Below are 24,884 nucleotides of genomic sequence, written 5' to 3' on the forward strand. Positions count from 1 at the left end.
TAAGAGTCTTAACATGTATAAGTTGTAGAATTTGAATATTTGTAACTGAATTTTTTTATAATTATTATTATTATGACATTTTTAATGTATGTTTATTACATTTAATTAGTACTTGATGTTTTAATTGAATAATAATAGATAAGAATTTTTTGTTTTAATTTTTTTAAAATATTTTACTAAATAGTAATTGGTTGATTTTCATTTTTTGTCAAGTCATTAGAATTGCTGATGTGACATCATTAACAAAAAAAAAATGGCTTAAACTCATTATGAAGAGAGTTGTATCAGTTTTTATATATTATAAATAGATAGATAGATATATTCTTCATCTCTTCTACTTCTCTCCACATTCACTACACTATGAAAAAATTATGAATTCAGACAGTAAAAAAATTAGAATAATTTTAAGATGCGAGGAGAGGAAATGAGAGTTGAGAAGAGAAGAATGTAGTTCTCTTACTAGTTTTACAAGATGAAACTTACAAGAACAAACCTCAAATTTCTAGTCTCATTTTCTGAGTTTATATACTAACTGATTTAACTCATTTGCTAACTATAAATAAATATCTAATAACTAATTCAATTATTAGTTTATCACTAACCGTCTCATAACTAATTTTCAAGTCAGATCTTACTAACGACTTATACTACTGTTCCTGTATGATTTATAGTTCATGTAATAGTATTTAAACAAGATAGAAAAGTTAACATATTTTATTTTAGAAAAATTATAAACACACATAAAAAATTAATTATTACATTAATTATTTTGGTGAATGTTAACTTAAATTTGACTTAACTCACTTTCACTAATCTAATTTCTAAAAATGGAGTAGGGAGACAGCAAGCTAAGTACTGTTTGATTAATCATGATTATGGATATTGATTAAGCTTAGTGCAAACTGCAAAGTGAACCTTTTGTGGGTCCCTTTACAAGCTGGACGATAAAGTCAAGCATGCTTTCCTTCTTTTTATTTCTTTCTTTCATTTATTTATTTTTTAATTTTTGTTGCTGCTTTTGGTGAAGTCACTTTCTATGCACCAAACAGTATTAATTAATCAATATTCCAAATAAACAATTTTTGTTTAGACTTTAGACTTTGAATGTGGCAAAATCGGAATATCCAAATTCCAACATTTGTTCTTTTTCCCCTGCTCTCTTGTCTCTGTTACTTCAATTCAATTCAATACGCGCTGAATCATCTGAACCAACGCAAGGTTTGATCTCAGATTCTGTTCATTCAATTTGTTCCTTACATCAAAGCTTTGCAGATTCTCCGTTTTTGTTTTGTTTTGTTTAAGCTTCTAGAAACTTCAGATCATTGGAATGGCCTTTGACCACTTGTCTTTAGTGATTTCAGTAGCTTAGATATGAGCATTTTGTGATTTGTAACGTGCACTGTGCTTGAACGTGATGCTGATTTTGTTTCATTCATTTATTGTTTTTTGTTTTGTTCTTTTTTGATAAATCTCAGGCATTTATTATTCCTTTGTCAAAATCGCTTGGATTTCTTGTTTTTGGTGGGGACAATCTTGTCACTTCTCAGTAGATTTAGATGTTTGTACTTTGAATTATGGACTATTCATGTTATAGAATGATTCAAATCTTAAAAGAAGTAAGCATACTGCAACTCATCTGAGAAGTTATCAAGCTGAATAAGAAAAGAACTATAACAGAAACATGGAAAAAGTTGATATGGGCTATGATAACAGCTTTCATTCATTGCCGTAATCGCTTGACAGTTGAGTAATCTACACTAGTTCAGTTATTATTCTTCTTTGAATGCCAAGTTTTCTGTTTGATGTTAGTTATTGCATAATGGTAGCTTTTCTTTGCTTAGCTTATTTACTATATATAATACCTAGTTCTCAGTATAAACTCCCCAAGTTTCATTCTTTCTCATTGCTTTGTCCCTAAATCTTACAAACCAGCTTTGATAACGTGGTCTGGAAAGTGAAATCATATTATTTACATTTGTCTCAGGTTCTGAGGACTAACATAAATCGTGGATTGAAGATTTATCTCATTATCAACTATTTTGGTGGAATATTAGAGCATACAGATAATGCCGGTTGCCAATAAAGACTTGGATTCTGCATTCCTAAATGCAGGAGCAAACCCGTATCCTTACAACCCATTTATGTTAAATTTCCTTATATTATGTGTTAAGTCTATTGAGTATTGACTATGCTCTAATTATCTTCAGGTTTAGTTTTTTATTTTTTATTTTTTTGATGTGCTAAAGAAAATTACAAATAAACTTGTATCTGCTATCATTAGATGAATTTCTTCTTCATTATTGAGGTGATGCTAAGAAAGGAAGTTGGAAAATCGGTTTTTGCATTTTAATAGTGGCCTGTTTTAAAAAGTAGTTGGTGGGCACATGAAGTGGTAGCCGGGAGACTTAACTTTTTAGTTTAATCTTTGTCTCCTAATTCTTCCAAATTTGTGTTTCACATAAAAGAAGAAATTTTGTTATAAAATGGACTTCCTTTCTTTCACCGGCTTTTCTGATTTTCACTTAATTTTCAATTTTAGAGGCTTAGAAATTTGGTGTATTGAGAATCAGCAGTTGGTTCCAGTGTCAAAATCAAGCCATGGAAGATTCTATACTGGAAGTGCATACATAGTTCTGAATGTAAGATACTGGCAACCTTATTTCTTTCTCAGTCCTTTTCAATTCATGAAGTCATTGATCGCTATATCACAATCGAAAAACCCAAGTTTTCAAAGATCCCATCACTATCCTTTCACTGTTTCACTATATTTTTTACTTTACCCTGCTGCTTTTGGATTTCAACTTCACCATAATGTCATTTTTAGTAGTTTTCTCTTTTCTGTATGTGAAATTGATACCTTTCTTTGTGTTTATGGAAAACAGGCAGTTTTTCCAAAAATTGGCACTCCTCAGTACGACATACATTATTGGCTGGGAAATGAAACAAAGAAGGTTTTTATCCACTCTTGTTTTACTGTCTTGCTTGCAGTGATAGTTGTTTATTACTCTTAATTCTTTTCAGGAACACTTGATTTTAAGCTTTATTACACTTATGTCTTCAGCCCTTAGCCTTAATGCAGTTCAACATTTTCCTAAAACAATTTTATGTCTTGTTTCTTATCATTTTTTTTATGAAATTAGACTGTTCTCTAATTTGAGTAGACGGTAGAACTTCTTATAGATGTAAAACCAAATGGAAGGGCTCATCAAACTATACTGACTAGTTTACAGTGCTGGAATTTCCAAAATAAAGCTTGCTTGACGTGCCATTGCTGATTTGGCTCATTTCTGTTTATCCGAAAGACATCAACAAAAAAGGGACTATTATGTCTGTGTATTGAATTATAACATTGTGCCATTATTAATAAATGTGGTTAGATAGATTGACTGAGGAAGGATATTTGGTATATTGGATCCAAGAAATCGGTGCCTAGAAGCTCATTCCAAAGTTACTTGTGTTATTAGTGAAACAAGTTTTATACAATAGTAGTTATGGACAAGTGTCATGTTGAAGCAATAATTGTTCTTTCAATGGAACAAATATCTATGAATAGATGGAGGATAGTCTAATAGTTGAAAGTAGAGAGAGAAAGATAAATATCACAGACAAAACTATTATAAAAAAAATTAGACTTTAATTGTTTCATTGTTAACATAGACACTAATTTATGCAGCCAATCCCACCATATCGGACAACTTGGTTGTTGTTGGAGAAAATATGATGAATTAAATAATGAACATAGTAATTGAGTTACATATGAGTGATGATTAAACAACATGATCTGCATATTGCACTGTTTCTCATAAGCAGGTGGACTCGGCTTTGGCATCAGAAAAGGCACTTGAGTTGGATGCAGCCTTAGGATCATGCAGTGTTCAATACAGGGAAATTCAAGGTCATGAATCACAGAAGTTTCTATCTTACTTCAAACCTTGTATTATACCCGTTGAGGGAGTGTTTACATCAAAGCAGGGGAGCTTGAATGGTGAATACCAAGTCCGCATGTACACATGCAAGGGGGAATATGTTGTTCATGTGAAAGAAGTAAGTTTTCTTTGAAGTTTGATAATTAACTGCTTCTATTTTCTGATAATGTCAATTTACTCCTTTGCTTACTCCTTTTGATAGAAAATTATAGTTGTATACACTAAAGCTATTTTCTATTTCCCTTGTCACTCCATAAATATTGTATGATCTTCAAATTAGTTCAACTGGATTTGCTTTTTTGGCCAATGATTTTTTCAAGGGGATGGAACATTGATTGTAAGCTTTACATGATTATTACTGTTGATCTGTTTAACAAATATCTGTATGACATGCTTATCGATTTGCTAGGTGCCTTTTCTGAGATCATCATTAAATCATGAAGATGTATTCATATTGGACACTGCATCAAAAATCTTCCTCTTCAGTGGATGCAATTCTACTATTCAAGAAAGAGCCAAAGGTTTGGAGGTTGTTCAGTATATCAAGGATAATAAGCATGGTGGAAAATGTGAGGTGGCAACAATAGGTTGGAATATGTGCTTCCTTTCTTTATTCTTATAACCATCTTTTTCTTTTCTTTTCTTTTTCTTTTTCTTCTTTTTTGAGTATACTCATCATTGTATAATTATTGTAGAGGATGGAAAATTTGTTGGTGATTCTGATGTGGGTGAGTTCTGGAGCTTCTTTGGTGGTTATGCTCCCATTCCCCGAGACCCACATTCTGTGCAAGAATCCGTGGTTCCATCTGTAAAGCTGTTTTGGTGAGCTTCAGAAATCCATGTGCATGTTGCTGGTGTGATTGCATCAATGCATGTGTTGATAATCCACACTTGCTTATCCTTATTCATCTTAAAGATCTCCAACGTTGTTATATTGGATCAATAGTGGAACTGATTAATATTGATATGCTTAACTTTTACCTTTACAGGATCAACTTAATAACATTAATGTTAAGAAACAATCTAATTCGTTTTGTTATTTGGTACAAATGAAAATAATTCTTTTAAGGAAATGTGTGAGATAGAGATAGAAGTAGAAAGTAATTCTGTTTACTTTCTGAAATACCTATGTTACTCTTAACTAAACAGTTTGTTTTCTCAATAGGATAAATTTACAGGGAAAACTTTGTGCAACTGGAAGTGAACCATTTAGCAAAGACATGCTTGAGACAGACAAGTGTTACATGTTGGATTGTGATAGCGAGATTTTTGTTTGGATGGGAAGGCAGACATTATTGACGGAAAGAAGGACAGCAACCAAAGCTACAGAAGTAAGAGTCCCTTTCTTTCAAGTTTCCCTTTTTTCTACTTTTCATGGAAGCCTCAGGTTTTTCTCGGTCTACGGTGCTATCTTTTAAGACTTAATTTACTTCCAAGTTCCAAAGAATCAGGCATGTTGAGATTGTGGGTTTTAGATAGAAGAGGCAGAAGAGAGAACAAAGGGTAAATGAATAATATTATGAAATAGGATGATGTGATACAATAGAAACACATTACTCCTATTTATAATAACAGGGATGGGGAAGCCGTAATCACAATCAAATAAGCAAATAATAACAATAAATATCAATATTAATTCTAAGAGATCACATCTGATATTCCTTAATGTTCTAGAGATATTATCTTGATTTCTAACAAGGTATATATACTTGTACTTATCTCAAATTTCATTCTCCAATTTAAATCCAGCTAACTTAGTGGATCTCTACCACACGCTCACTTTCCACCTTTGTTCTTGAAAATTTTTTGTCAGAATCCTAACCATGTTATTATAGAGCCAAATTGTGTCCCCAAAAGAAATATATATTCTTAGGAGGGTTTGATCTTCAGATTTCATATTCTCTATATACCTTGTAGCCATAGTTCTTTTGTCACTTCAGCCATATACTCAAGAATTGAAACTAAAATCAATGCTTCATTATAAAATATGTTTATTGAAATGCTCTAGTTTAACTTTCAAATCTAATTGATCCATTCTATCAATCTCAAACTACATTTCTTGATTAGTGCTGTGCTTAGATTTTAGTAAAGGGCAGTAAAATTGGAAATTTAGTAATAAATTCTTTGTTGAAATGTGCAAATGACAGATAAGTAAGACCAGGAAATTTTCCTTAAAGTGTTAATGTCATGGCCTATTCTCACTACCATCTCCAAATACCAGGATTTTGTCAGAAATGAAGGCAGATCAAACAAGACTCATTTGACATTTTTGTCAGGGGGATTGGAAAGTCCGATATTTCGGTCATATTTTACTAATTGGCCTAAAACAGCGGAGCCTAGGCTTTATGAGGAAGGCAAAGAAAAAGTAGCAGGTTTAGTACCTTATACAATTTAGTTGTGTTTAAGAAATATGCAATCATTTCCATAACCTGTAGTTAAATTTTGAACATTATTTTTCTTCTTTTGCCACAGCCATATTCAAGCATCAGGGTTATGATGTGAAAGAGCTTCCGGAAGAAGACAATGAGCCATCTATAGATTGTTCTGGGGAAATTAAAGTATCTTATTTCTCAAAACCTTGCTCTTTCTTGTTTGCAGACAATCATACTTGTTTTTTTAGCCAGTGTTAACTGTTAACTGAATACTGCAAATTCAGGTTTGGCTGGTGGATGGTGATGAATTGTCTCTTCTTTCAGTTGCAGAGCTGACAAGGCTTTACAGCGGAGATAGCTATATAGTACAGTATACATTTCCTGGAAATGGAAGGGATGGAACTCTCTTTTATGCTTGGCTTGGCTGCAAATCTGTAACAGTAAGCAATAAGCAATGTTTTTTGTTATGTATCCTCTAGGCAATTTTTTCTACTGAAATTCACATAAATTTATTAAGTTTTCAAAGTGATATTATTTACAGACAATCTATTTCCTTTTCTTTAAAATAAAAATTATATATTATGGGATAGTCTAATGATGTTTGCTTACAAACAACAACAACAAGGTGGGATCGGCTACATGAATCAAACAACGTCATTGAAACCGTTTACATGTAGATCTCATTTAACCACCTTATGGATGATCTTCTTAGGTTTTCTTCTACCTTTCACCCCTTGTCCATCTTCCATCTTATCCACCATCTTGATTGGGTGTTCTGTCGGTCTTCTTCTCACATGTCCAAGGCACGATTCTACCGTCTTTTCCACAATGGGTGATACTCCAACTCTCTCTCTTATATTTTCGTTCCTTATTTTATTCAATCGCATATAACCACTCATCCATTTCAACATCTTCATCTCTGCCACACTCAGTTTATGTTTGTGCTCCTCTTTGGCCGCCCAACACTCCGTACCATAAAGCATAGTTGGTCTTATAGCAGTGCGATAGAATTTACCTTTAAGTTTTAAAGGCACTTTTTTGTCGCATATAAAACCAAATGCACTCCGCCATTTTGACCAACCTACTTGGATCCTAAGATTTATATCCTGTTCAATCTCTCTATTATCCTGAATGATGCACCTAAAATACTTAAAACTTTTAACTTTTCGTAGGATATTTTCTCCAATCTTTACCTTTATATTAGGGTTTTTCCTTCTCAGACCGAACTTACATTCTATATATTACGTCTTGCTACGGCTTATGAGCAGACTATACACTTATAGAGCTTCTCTCCATAAGTCCAACTTCTTATTTAGGTCTTTCCTTAACTCTCCCATAAGGACGATATCATCGGCAAAAAGCATGCACCATGGCACAGGCTCTTGGATATGAGTACTTCAAAGACTAATGTGAAAAGGTATGGATTTAAGGATGATCCCTGGTGTAATCCTATACCAATAGGAAATTCCTCTGTCACACCACCTTGAGTCTTCACACTAGTTGTGGCCCCATCATACATGTCTTTAATTGCACGAATATATGCGATCTTTATTCTCCTCTTTTCTAAAACCTTCCATAAGACCTCTATTGACACCTTATTGTACACTTTTTCCAAATCAATAAACATCATATGTAGATCCCTTTTATTACTACGATACCTCTCCATCATCCTTCTTAGCAGGTATATCGCTTCGGTGGTGGATCTGCCTAGTATAAAACCAAATTGGTTCTCTGTTACTTGTGTCTCTTTTCTCAACCTCCGTTCTATCACTTTTTTCTATAGCTTCATGGTATGGCTCATGAGCTTGATCTCTCTATAGTTTCCGCAACTTTGTATATTCCTTTATTCTTGTAGATAAGTACCAATGTACTCTTTTTCCACTCATCAGACATTCTTCTTAACCTTAAAATCTCATTAAAAAGCTTGGTTAACTAGTTGATGTCTTTTCTTCCAAGACTCTTCCAAATCTCAATCGAGATATTATCAGGTCTTACTGCCTTTCCAAATGATGTTTGCTTAGTATGTTGGAATTGCAGCCCATGACATCTTGTTTGGCATTAAAATTAAAAGTGATTTGGAAGTGAAATTTTATTTCCAGAAACTGTCTAAATTTTACCTTCAATCTTGTAGTTAATTTTTTTAACTCGAATTCATGTATTTGGATAAGGGTTGGTGGTGGTGGTTGTTATTGTGAAGAAACTCTTAATATGTTCTATTATTTTTGGCTTGCAGGAGGATAAAACAGCGGCCATTTCTCACATGAATATTATGGCTGATTCAGCAAGAACTAATCCAGTTGTGGTTAGTGACATTCTTGCCTGCTCTTTCATAATAAGTTGTCGAATAATTATGTGCAACAAATAAATTAATCTAATTTACATCATATGCCTGTTCAGGCTCAAATTCATGAGAGTAAGGAGCCAGTTCAGTTTTTCTCAATACTTCAGAGACTAATCATATTCAAGGTATGTACACACTATAATCTCATTTTAAGGCTATAGCTCGTAATTTTAATAGAAAGAAGCATGCGCTGAATTTTTCATTTTTCTTGTTGTAAGGGGGGAAACAGTTCAGGATATAAAAAGTTCATAGAAGAAAAAGGTATCACAGATGAAACCTACAATGAAACACAGGTAGCTCTGTTCAGAGTTCAAGGTACAAGTCCAGATAATATGCAGGCAATCCAAGTTGATCAAGTATGTTTCAGTGACATTCTTAACCCAGGGGTGAAAGTCCATTGTATTTTTTTTTAATCTCTAGTTACTAGAAAAACTGAGTTCCAAGGCTTGAAATGTTAAATGTGTTTTCTCTTTTGAATAAATAAATTAAATTGCATCAGTTAATTCCAAGCTTTAATAAAGCTCTTATTCAAGTTGAGAGCTGGAGTCACTAATATATTTCATTACTAACTGTTTCAAACTTTCAATATCTTGTTCTGATTGTATATGCATTAAAAAGTACTGCAGGACTGTAAGAAGTTATACATATTTATAGTTTTTAGTAAATATAATTTATTTGATGGAACCATAATAACATGATAATCAGAATAATTATTTTTATTTGTATTGTTTTCTCTTGGTCTGTTTAACTGATTTAATTGAAAACTGTTGGCTAGCACTAAATTGTATATTACGTTCAATTTCTCCATGTCGAATTTTCTCACTTTTCTATTCTTTCTTTGATCATATAACATAATTGTTATAGGTTTCAACTTCCCTGAATTCATCCTATTGCTACATTCTGCAAACTGAGGCATCTATCTTTACTTGGATTGGGAACCTATCTTCGGCTCGAGACCATAATCTTCTTGATAGAATGGTGGAATTGCTTAATGTATGTCACAATGATACAATCTTATCTGAATGCTATTCTCTGGGAAAGAAAATTTAATAAAAGTTTTGGCATTTCGGTTCAGTTAAATTATGTGACTGGACATTATTTCTTTCTGTTTGTGCTATTTCTTCTAATGACTTGTGTAACATTTTGAATGCAACTTTCAGCCAAAGTGGCTACCTGTATCTGTGAGGGAAGGTAATGAACCCGATGATTTCTGGGATGCACTTGGTGGAAAGGCGGAGTATCCGAAAGGAAAAGAAATTCAAGGATTCGCAGATGATCCACATTTGTTTGCATTGAAAATAAATGGAGGTAAGAAGGATACCCTTTTGAGGAAAATAATCTGCTTCTCACTTGGTTTAGAATTATCCTGGATGAAATGACAGGGAATGCATGTCTAATTGATGGTTCTGTTTCTCACGCAAAATTTATTTGGATTCCATCTCAGGAGGTTTTAAGGTATATTGGTTCTACAAATTGAAACTCTTCATGTGCTTTATAAAATATTATGAATTGGATATCTATTACATATGGTTACATGTGTGTTTTGTTTGGCGTGCGGAGAGTACAAATCATGGTTCCAACTTCCAAGGAGAGGAGTCCATGTTTCAACTTATTTTGATATGTTGCTGAATTCATGTTGGGTTATATTTTAGCTTTAATTTTAAGGTTACCAATTGAAATTTTTTTATAAAAAATATACAAAGTTTAAGCAGAAGGGAAAATAGCTCTCTTTTTCCACTGGACCAAACCATGATTTGCTCACTATAAACCAAAAAACACCCTTAGCTTTTGAGAGTCAGCAAAACACATTATTGATGACGACAGACAATTCAAAAATAATTTAGTTTCATACGATATCGTCTTATTAATTATTATTGTTTCCATGTTTGCCAGGCTTTGTCAAATCATGTTATTAATAGTATCAGATTTGGACTAAGTGTGGCCTTGATACAACATTTTCAGGTGAAAGAGATATACAACTATACACAGGATGACTTAGTTACAGAAGATGTTTTATTGCTTGATTGCCAAAAAGAGATTTATGTTTGGATTGGCTTACATTCAACTGTCAACTCAAAACAAGAAGCTCTCAGCCTTGGATTGGTAAATTGTCTACTTTTCACTTATGATCTTTTTAAATATATTTTTTCCTGAACTGATAGCCCATATGCCAAAATAACACTTAGAATTGTGAACTTGACAGTTAACACTGCTTCCTTATCCAAAGCTATATTAAAGGCATTTTGTCTGTTAATGGTCATTTCACTTGGCCGTTTATATTTCCTATACATTATTCAATGTTCATTGCTACTTTATTATACCTTGTAATTATTCTAATTTTTCTTTCGAAACATTGGACTTTAACCCTCTTGGACTCTGCTATCGAATCAGCTTTAGTTCTTCAGTAAAAAGGAGTCCTATTGGTTGCGAAAATAAATTTTCTTCAGTGAGTTTAATTATAATTCGTAGAAAATAATTTGGATAGTTTTTTTTCCACAGTTTATTATTAATTGTACGATAGCCGTGTGATAGGAAGTAATTCTTATTTCTCTATAAGATGAGGTCAAATTTTACACTTTTCAGTTTAATATATAGACTTAACATTTGGTGCAGTATTTTCTTCTCACAATTGAAATTGTAATGAGCAGAAGTTTCTTGAAATGGATGTTCTTGTTGAAGGCCTCTCTCTGGATATTCCTGTTTATGTGGTAACTGAAGGTCATGAACCATCATTTTTCACTCGTTTCTTTTCATGGGATCACACAAAAGCAAATGTAAGTCTCATTTCTGAAGAGTCCAGTTTGACAGGACTGAAACTTCAAAAGACTAGAGGCAATTCCCTGCCACTTTATAGATCATGCTCTGGTCCTAAATCTGATAAACTATTTTAACTGAAATGTGGTTGTTACAGATTCTTGGCAACTCCTTTGAACGAAAACTTGCAATTCTGAATAGAAAGTCAAAACCTTTAGTAGAAGTAAGTGACTTCCTGAACATATGTTTCTGTGAATTTTTGGTCTCGTCCTGAAAATTTTAAGCTGAGTTTTAGATAGCTTTCAGTTTTATTCCTTTGGCTTATGTGTCTTTCATCACCTTCTTAATCTACTATTCAGGGACACAATAGAATCCCATTGAAAGTCAACTCTAGGGAATCTACCTCTAATGGTCACAGAAGCATTTCTATTACACCCAGCACCCGCGGAAGAAGTAGTTCACCTGTACCTGGTGGTGCCGGCTCAGATTCTGGGCAATCAGGTGATCGGCTTCTTTTGAGCGCTGACTTGGTATCCAAGAAGCTCTTCGAAGGATCTCCTGCCAACAGCAGTGCTGGTAATAAGAATCCTTTTTATAAACAACAAAGTCTTTTCCCACCTAATATGGTTCAACGTGGATAAAAATAATGCTAGTGTCTTTCATAAATATATTTATGTTTAGCCCATATATATTTAAATCTTTTTTTAATAAAAATATTTTAAGTTTCTTTCATCAATGTTGTAATTTATTTAGTTCTATGTTGGGCTATATGGTGCATACTTTTTGCTGATGACATCGTGAAGAGAGGCTTTAGAGGTGTACAGTTTTGCATAAGCCGCAATAAGACAAAAATATATGAAATGTAAGTTAAGTAGGAGGAAGGGAAATATTAACACAAAGCGATTCAAGTATCCTGGGTGTATTATTTAGAAAAATAGAGATAGAGAAGGATGTATACCATAGGATTCAAGCAGTTAGTCAAAGTAGCGAAGTGTGTATAGATTTATATGCGACAAAAAAAGGTACTTTTAGAACTTAAAGAGTAAATGTTATCACTCTACTATTAGACCATTTATGTTTTATAGAATGGAGTGTTGGGCGGCAAAGGGTGGGCATGAGCATAAGCCAAGATGAGGATGCTTAGATTGATGAGTGACCATACATTTATAAGAGAAAAAGTTAGAGTAGCATTTATTGTTAAAAAATGTTGGAATCTCGTCTTATGTGGTTTGGATATGTAGGGAGTAGACCAGTAGAGCATTTAGTTAGGAAGGTGGATTAGATGGAAGATAGACAAGTGACGAGAGGAAGAGGAAGACCTAAATAGATTGTACATGAGGTGGCCAAGAGAGACCTAATTTATTTATTGTAAAGAAGACTTCATAATTATTCTGTTGTCCAAAGTTTAGGTATGAATTTTAACCATTTGAACAAGTGGGACTAAATTTGGTGTATTACTTGAGTAAAATAGATATTTCTCACTGCTGTTGCCATCTACAAAATAAATTTTAGTATCTTGCAAATGGATTTCCGGAATGGCATTCAGTTTTTCACCTTTTTTATGATGATTTCACGGTTTATGTTTTTCTGTTCCCAGAACAAACAATGCCAGTTTCTGGTTCTCCAGGATCAGAATTGTGGTCCTCAAATGAGACTACAAGTATCATTCAGAAAGATAGAAATATTGATGGGGAGAATTTGATGGTACATCCTTACGAGCGGCTGAGGGTGGTTTCTGGTAATCCAGTAACTGGCATCGATTTAACTAAAAGAGAGGTATTTCTTGAACTGAAGAATTCTTGCAGCCAATTTTCTTATATTTACTCAACCTGTTCTTCTAGCAGCTTCAGATTTCTTTTCTTCCTGTTGAAGGATCACTGAGAAAAACCAAGAAGTGAAAAACTAAAAATGATAATTAAGTTCATTACACCATTCACTATTACTTTAAATTTCCATATTTTTTATTCTGTAGGTATTTTCTTCTTAGTCATTTTGATTTTCTTATGCTAAGAAAGTCTTCTTTTGACTATATATTCTGATGAAACTAGGCATATTTGTCCAATGAAGAGTTCCATGAGAAGTTTGGAATGCCCAAAACTGCCTTCTACAAGCTTCCTAAGTGGAAACAAAACAAATTGAAGATGTCCCTGGATTTATTTTAAGGCCAAGGTTTTTCAAGATAATCAAGATCATGGCCAAGAAAATGCTTGTATTTTCTTGCAACACTATATATAGCATGATAGGAATTTTCTCTTATGTTGGTGCATAATATTGAGGTTTTGGGTTTGAGTGGCTCTCTTTTTTCTGTGATGTACATGAACTTTTCCAGATACATATTCTTTCATTTTATCTTACACTCTATTTTGTGATGAATTGATTATGGTTGAGGTATGCGTATTAAGGCTTTCCCTTAATAGAAAAAATGCAAGTTTATGAGTCGAGTTTACATTTTAAAGTTTAAGTTTCTCGAATTAAGATAAACTTGAGTTTTTGGTGACTGAAATAAACTAAACAAAAAAAAATAAATAAATAAAACAAAGGATTTGCTTAAATAGAGAGACAGTTCCGTTTAAGACTATTATTAAACTCCTCTCAAGGTAAAGGAAGCTCCACATAAAAAACTTGGAACTTCTCGAGTTTGATTTCCTTGGTATAAAGCCATCTTCACTACTTTCTCAAATTAACTTAAAATAACAGCAATGTTAAGCAACGTTGTCCATCTAGGAGGATGCTTGTGAAGGAGTGTACAAGTGCATAACCTTGTTCTTCAGTATTCAAATAAAAAAGAGAGTTTATATCTATGCATTTGTAACTAAAAAATTGTTATATTAATATAACATTAATTGTGTCATGTCAATAGCAAAATGTACATTTTGATTATGATACTTTTTCTTTTTTGTATTAAACTAGTCACTTAGTCAGGAACATGCGTCACGCAAGCTTCATTACAAGATGATGACTTCCATTATTATCAAAACCTTCATAATGAAATGTAAATTATATCCAATGTTGTCAAGGAAATAAAGATCACATCATGTATTGAATATCAAAATTTTCTTTTATTTTTGAAAAAAAAAATTATATTGCATATGTAAATTAATAAATAAATGTTTATAATTCCAAACCAAATTACCATCGTTATTTTTAAATTATTTATCTATATTTTTTAATAATTTATCTATATAGTATATATCACTCTGCCTTCACCAGTTACCACATATATATTTTAGAGTAAACACCCAATTCAGTCCTTCTTCATTTTCACGAAGGACAAAGCGATCCTTATCCAAAAAAAAGATACTTCGACCCTCAACTTTTTTATTTTGGGACAATACAATCCCCATCCTCATAAAAAAAATTTCAACAATATAATCAATTATTACCACTATTACTACTACTTTCTTCATCCTCATTATTATCACTCATTCCTCTATTATTTTTATTGTGTAGCCATATTTTATCATCATCATCATTATCTCCTCTACCGTCATCATCATCAATATCAATATTATCAACATTAAAATTCTCTTCTTTCATTTTTTATTTGATATTATTTTTTCTTTAAAAAGTATTTGTACTACAATTACTTTTTTTGCGGTATCATTTTCATTAATGGTTTTTTTCACTTAACTACTATTGGTGAATGAATTTTTCAAAAATAAACTTCTTAATAGTTTATGGCAGTTTAAAATTCTCCAAAAAATACAAATAAAACCCTCATAAAATCAATTTTTATTATTATTTAACAGATTTTTTAACAAAAAAATTGTATTATTCCAAAATAAAAAAATTAAAAGTCGAAATATCTTTTTTTTTAATAAGAATCGCGTTATCTTTCGTGAAAATGAATAAGTACGGAATCAAGATGTGTACTCCATATTTTATCTTTTGTATGTGACTGTGTTGATAAGGAGGCCATAAATCAAATAACACCTTCAGTGCAAGTAGCAAGGAATAACACATTTGTTGACACAGAAGCCCTGGATGGAGCAGTGCCTTTAACACGATAAATAAAATAACTTGGAAGTTAATACTCAAATTTAAGAAGAATGGACAAAAATATGCATAAATTTTTACAAAGTAGATAGATATATACTTCAATTTTTTAATAAGGTATTTATATACATTAATATCAAATTTTGTTGTTATTTTTATCTTTTTATCGCTAGGATAATTTTATTGTAATTCTGTACATTGTGTGACATGATTCTTTTGATGATACAATAAAAATTAAATGATAAAAAAGATTTGTAAGTAATTTAAATTTTTAATTTTTTTTTAATTTATTTTGAACATAGTCCTAACAGCTATTTTTGAATTACATCCCTTGATTCACATCCACTTTTTAGAGAAGAAAGGAAAAGAACAAAAATTCTAAATCACTTGTAAATTTTTTTATATTCAAATTTAACATATTTAATAATTTATCATTTAGTTCTTAATGTGTTGTCATAAAAAAAGTCATGTCACACAATACATATAGTTATCTGGTAGTTATTACCACCTAAAAAATTATTCAAACAACAAAAAAAATAAAAATGACAACGGTATTTAATATTAGTATGTACAAATAACTTATTAAAAAATTAAGTGTACATCTATTTACTGTATAAAAATTCATATGTATTTTTGTCTATTCTTTTTAAAATTATAGTTAAAGATTATACTTCATAAGTTTAACAATATATTATGGTGCCTGTCCAAAAGAAAAAAAAATATATATTATGGTACTAATAAAACAAAAATTATAATAAGTAGTTTCAATTAATAAAGTATTAATACATACTCTATTAATAATTAAAATTAATAGACAACTTCTGAACTTATCGAGTATGATGTATAATCTTAATTTACGGTAAATATGTTTAATCATATTAATAAACTAATATTTAAGACTAATTAGTATATTAGTTAATTATGTATCTGCTATCAAATAGGTCTTTCATGTTGAAGGGCCTTTTATATGAATAAAGTTTTTTTTAAGGTATTATTCTATTCATTTTCATTAATCGGATCATGTGTTGAAGTTGTTTGTTATAGTAAATTCTAAAATGTTACATTTTAACAATTTTTGTATAATATTTTAGAGCGTTTAAAATTGTTCTGTAGATATGTATATAAATATAAAGATTGATTTAGAAGAATCTAAAAATATTTAAAGAAATATAATAAACTATATATTTATAATAAAAATTTTAGATAATCGATCTGGATTGTTAATTAGATTTAATCTTAATCATTTATTTAAAGAGTGGGTAACTATAAATAAGATGAGAGTTTGGATATGTAAGTAATTTGTACAAACATTTATACAGGAAAGTGTTATTTCTACCAAAATTTTATTTTTTATGTTTTTTTATATTTTTAATTTTCTTATTAAATATCGAGAATTAGGCTAATTTGGTCATAATTTAAGAATTTAGATGAGTCTAAATATCGATACGGTAGTGCTAAAGTGTGTTAAAAGTCATGACAATTCGGTATCAAAATAAGATTCGAGAAGCAGTACAAGTGATCCATGGGTATGACTATGTAGTATGGAGCATGCTGAAACCTAAAGAAAAAAGTGTAATTTCTTCTCAATGGAAAAGCGGAAAGGTTTGTTCTTCAATCGAGTCAAGAGGTAAGAACTTTGACGGCTTAGAAGAGATAGTTTTTTTGTTGGAAAATGTTTTATCTTCTATAGACGTGTGCTTTCAAATGATAGAACATATAAAAAAAAAACCTTTGAAATTCATATGTCTTGAAAGAATTAGATGTTTTTTCAAAAAAAAAAAACTCCAAATAAAAGATAAGTTTGAGGATACTTTGAAGCTATTCAAGAAAACTCAAATTTGGTTCGAAGAAATAAGGGAGATCACAAAGATTGATCTCCCAAAGTCAAAGGAATTCAAGAGCGTAAGGGACACTCAAAAGATACTCTGCAGTGTGTACTTTTATCAATTATTCGACCACCCCTTAGATTTTGAAGTACTTTTTCATTTGTTACAGGAACATGAGTCTCTAAGGCCTCCTTGTCATGTTCTATCATTTTTGAAAGGGCACATCTATATAGGATAAAACATTCTCCAACAAATAAATTCTCTTTTTTAAGATGTTAGAGTCCTTATTTTTTTACTCGCTTGAGAAACAAACTTTCTTATTTTTCCACTGAGAAGGAATAATCTTTTTTCTTTGGGTCTCACCATATTCTATAATCACACTAGAAGTTATACCTATAAATAACTTGTATTGTCTTTCGAATTTTACTCTGATACTAAATTGTCATAGACTTGCATACACTCCAATACTACTATATCAGTACTTAAACTTACTAAATTTTTTAGTTAAGACCAGATTAACTTAACCCTCAATATTTAACAAGAAAATTAACACTAAATAGCATAAGAAAAATAAAATTTTGATGCAAAATAATACTTTACTACACAAGTACTTGCATAGATGGACTTACACACCCAAATTTTAAATTGTCAATTTTTTTGTAGTTATTCACCTTTTAAATGAACAGTTATAATTAAATTTAATAAACAGTTTAAATTAATCATTCAGATTTTTATTACAAATATTTTATCTATTATGTTTATCTAAATTATTTTAGATTATTCTAAATTACCCTCTACACTTTTATACATATTTATAATTTTTTAGAATATTCTATGATGTTTTAGAATTTTTTAAAATTTTACAAAATATTTTAAAATGTTTTAAAATTATTCAGAATATTTTTAAATATTCTAAAATACTATATGAATAATATTGAATGTAATATTTTAAATTTACTGTGACATGTTGCTCTAATTAAGAGAAAAAGAATAATAAAATATATTAATTGACTAACATTTTTTGTTTGTAATTGTTTTACTACAAATATTAGTCTCTAATATTTTTCTACAAAATATCTCAATGCAAGAGGAACAATATCATAAAACTAATTATTTAAGAAGGATGACAATGTGGTACAATTTTCCAAGATGCTGACAATTATATTTTTTTTTAAGCCATAAGAAATTCATTGGCTAAATAAGACAACTTCCATGAATTACGAACCAGACAGAATTAGATTGTAAAAAAATACCGCATCATGATTTAAGCTTACTCTTAGCAAAATAAAATAAAACAGTTCAAAGTAAAAAATTGATCAAGTCGCATATATCGCTAAATTTAAAATTAAAAACAAAATAGTAGCCCCTTTTTTTGTTTCGATAATCCTAGACGTTTACTAATGATTAGAAGAAATTAGGCTTAATATAATGTCCAAAATTGCTAAAAAACTTGTCGCCTCATGGTGATAGGTTTTGGATTGCAAGTGCCTTTCGCTTTCTGGGTGTAAAGTGCATGCACCCATTAAAATCCAAAGAACGAATATGCCATTGGGCCGTATAAAATGTTCCATATCATGACATCAGAGTTCCGAATTTTGAAATATAAATGACCACACTTTGGTATCTGACTCCAAAAATATCAAAAAAAGTAAAAAATAAAATAAAATAAAATAAATAATAAATAGAACTGTGGTTATACTACGAAATTTNTATGATTAATTGAAATTTAAAGGAATAATTTACTAATCAGATTAATTATATATTTTTAGTTTTTAAATAAATTACATATAATATTTTACGTAAAATGAAATTAAAAAAAGTTAAAGTCTATATAACCTACCATTTTATTTATTACCTTGTTATTTATTAAAAAGTATTATACTCTTTATTTTTTTAGAATGTATTAGTGTTCAAAAATACAAAGTTACAAAATGACAAGTATTAAGACTTAATAACAATATTTTAGCTCTAGTCTTATTTTCTTTAAATATAAAATAAAGTTTTAAAAAATAACAAGTATGTATATTTTTTAAAATTCTGTTTGTTGAAATACCAATGACATCAAATGTGAAAAGAAAAATTATAACCACTTTATCCCTATGCCTTGTGATAACAAAATTAAGAATTTATTAAAACCTAAAACTATGTGTGAGATCTCTAAAGATGAAATTGAGTTACTCTGAATAAATCCTTTGAATGGTAACAAAATATTATATACTAAGTCAATTATCAATGTAGGCTCATTTTTTAAATTATTGGACTGCAATTTGTGTTATGTATTATTATGATACACCTGTGTATTTTACTCGCATACTAAAAAGAAATAGAAAATTATTGTCCACAATTTGTTAAAGACAACAGAAAAAGATAAAAAAATAAAAGAGCAATTATTGCGAGGATGTAAAAGAAAAAAATTGTGAAAGAGAGAAAATAGTAGGGGCGACTTGTTAAATGGTGGAGGCGACTTGATGTATGGTAGGGACGAATTGATATATGGTGGGACAATTTCTCAAGGAAAAATAAAAAATTTGAATAACAGTGACTACAAATAAGGACTCGGTCAAGACTTGGCATTCATTTTGTTGTTCTTCGTCCTGCTCCTCTTCTTCTCTTATCTGTTTTTGTTTTCTGATATATTTGTTGTTCTTGTATTTAATTTTAAAAAAAAATTAATGAGAAAAATGGGTGATAGAGTTAGTTTGAGAGTGTATTTTAATGGTCAAATTTTATTTTAGACATATAAAGATGTAAAATTTATGTGTGAGAATCTATGTGATATTGTTGTTCTTTTCACCATATTATTTGAAGAATTAAAAGGTTATAATTTGTGAAATGATAGATCCACAAATATTAAAAAGAGTTACTAGTGTTGTGTACAGGTTGTTACATGATACAAGTGGTCTATAGTAATTACTATTTATGCTAACTTGTTAAGTCTGTTACGTTTCCACTTGCCTTCCTTAGTAGCCATAATTAGTTGGGTCAAGTTGTATAGGAGTTAGTTAGAATTGTCTAACTATATATATCAAGCAGTTAGCGTTGTAATGGGTGTGACTCATCATTATTGTAAGTTTCACTTTTCATTCTCCTCCCAGTTTTCTCTGGCTCAGTATGCCTCTCACTATGATCACACGCAACTTTTCACATAGTGCGGTGAGCGTGGATCGAAGAGCACAAGAATTCTGACTGATGAGAGAGTAGCTTGTTCTTTGATTCACAAGCAATCGTTGTGATCGAAGAAGTAGTGACGGGTCCGACTTCGAAGTTGAAGCAGATTCAATGTTCTTGGTTTCTCTAATTCATCAAGTTCTTCGCCGATATTCCTTGATTCTTTCTTCGTTCTTCTCAGAATTCCTTTCTTTCTCATCTTTGATTCTTCTTCTCCTCTCTTGAATTCACACGACAGAATTTGATGAGAGCTCGGTCACTTTGCGATCTTAATCGTTTCTCCAGCATGAAGTGATGAGTTTCCGATCAACGAGATCAACAGAGGAAGGCTCCGAATCTAATCATCAGGTTTGTCGATTATGGATGCAAATCCAAATTCAAGTCCCGAATCGGAAGGCTTCAACCCTACCATGGACTAGGGATGCACAGACCCGGACCGGCCCGGCCCCGAAGGAATTTGGACCGCGAAGACCCGGACCCGAAGTGACCCGGGGTGGACCCGGGAAAAAAAGTGAAATCAAAAAAGGGAAGTGAAGTCGGGACCGGGCCATGGCTCAGGTCACCCGGACCCGGCCCGGTGGCCCGGCCAAATAAACATTACACACACACAAACGCGTTACTGGGCTAGGGCAACACAGAACACGCATCAATAATCACATTCACTGCCTCGTGCCTCCTTCAGCAGCTCAGCGCCTCAGCCCTCAGCCATTGAGGCTCACCCCCACACCCCAAGTCCCCACTCCGGCACTCCCCACGCCCCACTCCAGCTCTGGCAGTCGCCACTCCCCACGGCGCAGGCTGATTCGGTGACCCTGACCCCATCTTCTCTCCCCACGGCCCACTCCAAGTCTCGCGGCACCCAACACGCAGTCGCCGACTCCTCCCTTTCTCATCTCTTCACAACCCTCTGTGTTTCACCCCAGTCACCGCCGAAGCTCTTCGTACGGTGCTGCCCTGCTTCTCGGCGATGTTGCTCTGCTCTGCTATTCCTGCTTCCTCTGCTCTGCTCTCTTCTTCGATCTTCTTTTCAGGTCTTCTGCTCAGGTAAGTAATTAATTTTATTATGTCATTAATATTTTGATTAAGGATTAGGGTTTTTAATAAACAGAATTTGTGAATTTTGGTTGTAGGTGTTGATTTTCATTATTAGAACTCTGATTAGGTGTGTGTGGCTGTTGATGTGTGATTGTGTGTTTAGCTTATTTTTTGTTCTGATTCACTGTTTACTACGCATTCACATGTTCATATTTTGAGAGTATGAAGCAAAGCTTGGTTTAAGATGTTTAACATTGTTTGGCCATTTGTGACTCTTTCAAGTTGCATCATCCCCTGCATACAGGACAAAGAGGGATTGTTAGTGTAATATGGTGAAGAGAAATATTGGATATTGTATAATCCTTATTCCGCCTTCTAGTGTTTGTTTGGTTGATGATTAATTGTATGTAAGCATCTTTTTTTTCTTTATTGTATGATCATTTTTGTTTGTTTGGTTGATTGCTTGATCATTACTTGTATGTAAGCCATTTTATATGTTGCAGTTGAACTTGATCTTTGCCCTCTAATTCAGGAGATTTAACCATACCTTTAACTCCCATGCTAGGGAGAATATTACAAAGTAATCACGATTTATTAGTTGCATTTTAATAATTGGTGGCTATTTGATCTTCTTGTGTTACATTAAATGATTAAATGTTACAATCTCAATCCCTTCTATCCAGATACAATGATTAGATTAAGGATGTAATGAAAAGTGATAGTAGATAAAAAGCAGGAACGTAGTAAATAATATAAAAAGGAAAGAATCTGTTAGTGAAATTGGTGACACCCATTTGTGCTAACACAAGAAATGCTCATCGATTCCTTACAAGAATCTGTTATGATAATTAGTTACTGATTTTCTGGGTTTACTGATTTTGTACTGATTTCTAAATCTGAACCAGAAGCTAATGAAGAAAATTCTGATGAAAAAATGGAGAATCCAGAAGCTGCTCGAACAAGGGGAAAGAAATCGTATGTTTGGCAGCATTTTACTCAACTTCCGTTAACTGAGACAAAGGGACTGCACCAAGCTAAATGTAATCATTGCCAGAAAAAATACGGTTGTCATCCTACTAAACATGGCACAAATTCTCTAAATAAGCATTTAAAGAGTGCTCATAAGTGGATATTTACTAAAGCGGGGAAGAAGGGTACACTTCATGGGTACATGCCCAAAATTGAAGAAGAGGATCTATGCAATGCTTTTAGGGGTTATAACTTAGAAGATTGTAAGAAGTCTGTAGCTGAGTTTGTTGTACTTGATGAAATGCCGTTTAAAGTTGTCGAGGGGATTGGGTTTCGTAGGATGTTAAATCGATTTGAGCCAAGATTTACGGTACCATCTAGGATGACAGTCTCAAGAGATTGCTTTCAACTTTATTTAGATGAGAAGAAAAGGCTAAAAGAATGGTTGGCAAAGTCATGTGCTCGGGTTTGTTTGACAACAGATTGCTGGACATCAAATCAAAACTATACTTATATGAGCTTGACTGCACATTTTGTTGATGACGAATGGAAGTTACAAAAGAGAATTATAAATTTCTGTCAAATTGAGAACCACAAGGGTGACACTGTTGGAAGAGAAATCGAGAAATGCTTGAGAGAGTGGGAAATTGAAAAAGTCTTCATAATCACAGTGGATAATGCAACTTCGAATGATGGAGCTATTACTTATCTTCAAAGAAAATTAGGTGCAAGAGGTGGGTTAGTGTGTGGAGGAAAGTATATGCATGTGAGATGCTGTGCTCATGTTCTTAATTTGGTAGTGAATGAAGAAATTAAAGAGCAACACACTTCAATTGAAAGCATTAGAAATGCTGTAAGGTATGTTAGGTCCTCTCCTCAAAAGACTAAAAAATTTAAAGATTGCATTGAGGCTGAATTAATTGAATCTAAAAGTCTTGTGTGCTTGGATGTTCCAACTAGGTGGAATTCTACCTATCTAATGTTGGAACATGCCGAGAAATTTGAAAAAGCTTTTGATAGACTTTATGATCAAGAACCTGATTTTCTTAGATGGTTTGGAGAGGATAGTGGGGGAAAAAAGAAAATTGATCCACCTACACCCCTTGATTGGCAACATGCTAGGTTATTCATGGATTTTTTGAGAGTTTTCTATGAGATAACTTTGACTTTCTCATCTTCCTTACATGTTACATCTAACATATGTTTTCATGAAATTGCATCTGTTGCTTCTCAATTAACATCTTGGAGCCACAATCAATCTGATTTGTTAGGAAGTATGGCATGCTCTATGAAACATAAATATGATAAATATTGGGGACCAGTTGACAAATTTAATCCATTGTTACTTGTTGTTGTTGTATTGGATCCTCGGTACAAACTAGATTATCTCTGTTGGTGTTTGGAGGATGTCTATGATAAGGAAGTATCTACTAGCATGACTGGTGTTGTTAAACTCACATTAGATACATTGCATAAGTTTTATGAAAAAGAGGTTGTCGATGATAAAGGAAGGCTAGATGGTGGAAATTCAGCTAGTATTGTATTGGATGACAATATTAAAATCTCAGTTGGTGCCAAGGGCATTTCTAAAAATCGAGTGAATATGTGGAAAAAACAAAAAAGAGAGAAGGCTAATGCAGATAGCAAGTCAGATGTGGAGAGATATTTGGCCGAGGATACTGTGGAAGATGAGAATTTTAATATATTAACTTGGTGGAAAGTCAATGCTTCAAAATACAGGATTCTTTCTCTCATAGCCCGCGACATCTTGGGTATTCCGGTTTCAACTGTTGCTTCTGAATCATGCTTCAGCAGCGGTGGACGTGTGCTTGATGTCTTTTGTAGCTCTTTGTCACCATTAATGGCTGAAGCTTTGATATGCACTCAAACTTGGTTGTGCCCTTCTAAACAAGACGCTGGAGATCAAGAGTTTGATCAATTTGATAACAGTCAGAAGATTGTTGAAGGTACATTTATGATATCTTTATTATTTGTGACTTATTTATTTCAAGTAATAATCATTTATATGAAAAATGAGTTATTTTATATGTTTTGTAGGTTTCACTAATGCATCCACATCACAAGGAACAAGTTGACAACATTAATGGCTATTGATAGAGGATGATTATTCTTATGTATTGTAAACCTTAACATTTTATTTGTATTGACTTAAATATTATTGTGTTATTTGTATTGACTTTAGACTAATGCATATTATTGTGTTATTTGTATTGACTTTAGACTAATGCATATTATTGTGTTATTTGTATTGACTTTAGACTAATGCATATTATTGTGTTATTTGTATTGACTTAAATATTTAGTGTTATTAGACAATATTAGTATTGGACTATTGATTGTGATGATGCTTTGGTATTGATTGTGATTATGTTTTAATTTTGAAGAAGGGTTGGTTATGGCCCGGTTTTCACCCGGTTTAATTGTGACCCGAAAGACTGTTGGTTTCATTGGGTCTAGGGCCGGGTCCGGGTCTAAT

At 32.1% G+C, this 24,884-nt stretch overlaps 1 protein-coding gene across 1 annotated transcript; it reads left to right on the plus strand.

Moving 5' to 3' along the window:
* The first annotated feature begins 1,061 nt into the window (after positions 1 to 1,061).
* On the plus strand, positions 1,062 to 13,766 carry LOC107492352 (villin-1). Its single transcript, XM_016113407.3, has 23 exons — positions 1,062 to 1,218; positions 1,985 to 2,122; positions 2,540 to 2,639; positions 2,883 to 2,951; positions 3,811 to 4,044; positions 4,336 to 4,513; positions 4,622 to 4,748; positions 5,092 to 5,257; positions 6,148 to 6,298; positions 6,399 to 6,484; positions 6,583 to 6,738; positions 8,532 to 8,600; positions 8,696 to 8,764; positions 8,858 to 8,995; positions 9,504 to 9,632; positions 9,800 to 9,947; positions 10,084 to 10,094; positions 10,602 to 10,742; positions 11,288 to 11,413; positions 11,551 to 11,616; positions 11,753 to 11,969; positions 12,991 to 13,169; positions 13,442 to 13,766. The coding sequence occupies exons 2-23, from the start codon at positions 2,067 to 2,069 to the stop codon at positions 13,553 to 13,555; spliced, it is 2,730 nt and encodes a 909-aa protein (XP_015968893.1). The 5' UTR covers positions 1,062 to 1,218; positions 1,985 to 2,066; the 3' UTR covers positions 13,556 to 13,766.
* The last annotated feature ends 11,118 nt before the right edge of the window (positions 13,767 to 24,884 follow it).

Source organism: Arachis duranensis, chromosome 1 (genome assembly GCF_000817695.3).
Source record: "Arachis duranensis cultivar V14167 chromosome 1, aradu.V14167.gnm2.J7QH, whole genome shotgun sequence".
In the NCBI taxonomy this organism is placed as follows: Eukaryota; Viridiplantae; Streptophyta; class Magnoliopsida; order Fabales; family Fabaceae; genus Arachis; species Arachis duranensis.